The 264-nt window shown below is 63.6% G+C and overlaps 1 protein-coding gene across 1 annotated transcript in view; it reads right to left on the reverse strand.

The window, feature by feature from the left end:
- Positions 1-118: 118 nt before the first annotated feature.
- The window catches only part of LOC104072722 (protein-tyrosine kinase 2-beta-like), a gene marked incomplete at both ends in the record, with an annotated part of 4,190 nt that continues 4,044 nt past the window's right edge, over positions 119-264 (reverse strand). Inside the window, one exon of the mRNA XM_009572262.1 lies at positions 119-216. Within this exon, the coding sequence (XP_009570557.1) occupies positions 119-216 (98 nt within the window). The remainder of the gene's footprint in view (positions 217-264) is intronic.

The raw sequence follows: 264 nt of genomic DNA on the forward strand, positions 1-264 counted from the left end.
GCCACCCGCGAAACCAAAAACGCCCCGAGCCCCCGAGGGCTTGAGCTCCAGGCAGGGCTTTCCAGTGTCGACCCCTTTGCTCAGGTCCCTGCGGGATGCTCCGGCCGTGCAACCTTACCTGGAACTGCAGCTTGGGAGCCAGGAGGTTGCTCTGGGGTGGTGGCTTGTACCTGGGTCTGCTGGGCTGCGGGGAGCAGAGGAGGGAGAAACACACGGTGGATGCAATATTAGGGAGGTCCCACTTCTGCAGCACCCATCGGTGGG

This window comes from Fulmarus glacialis, unplaced genomic scaffold (genome assembly GCF_000690835.1).
Source record: "Fulmarus glacialis isolate BGI_N327 unplaced genomic scaffold, ASM69083v1 scaffold34822, whole genome shotgun sequence".
In the NCBI taxonomy this organism is placed as follows: Eukaryota; Metazoa; Chordata; class Aves; order Procellariiformes; family Procellariidae; genus Fulmarus; species Fulmarus glacialis.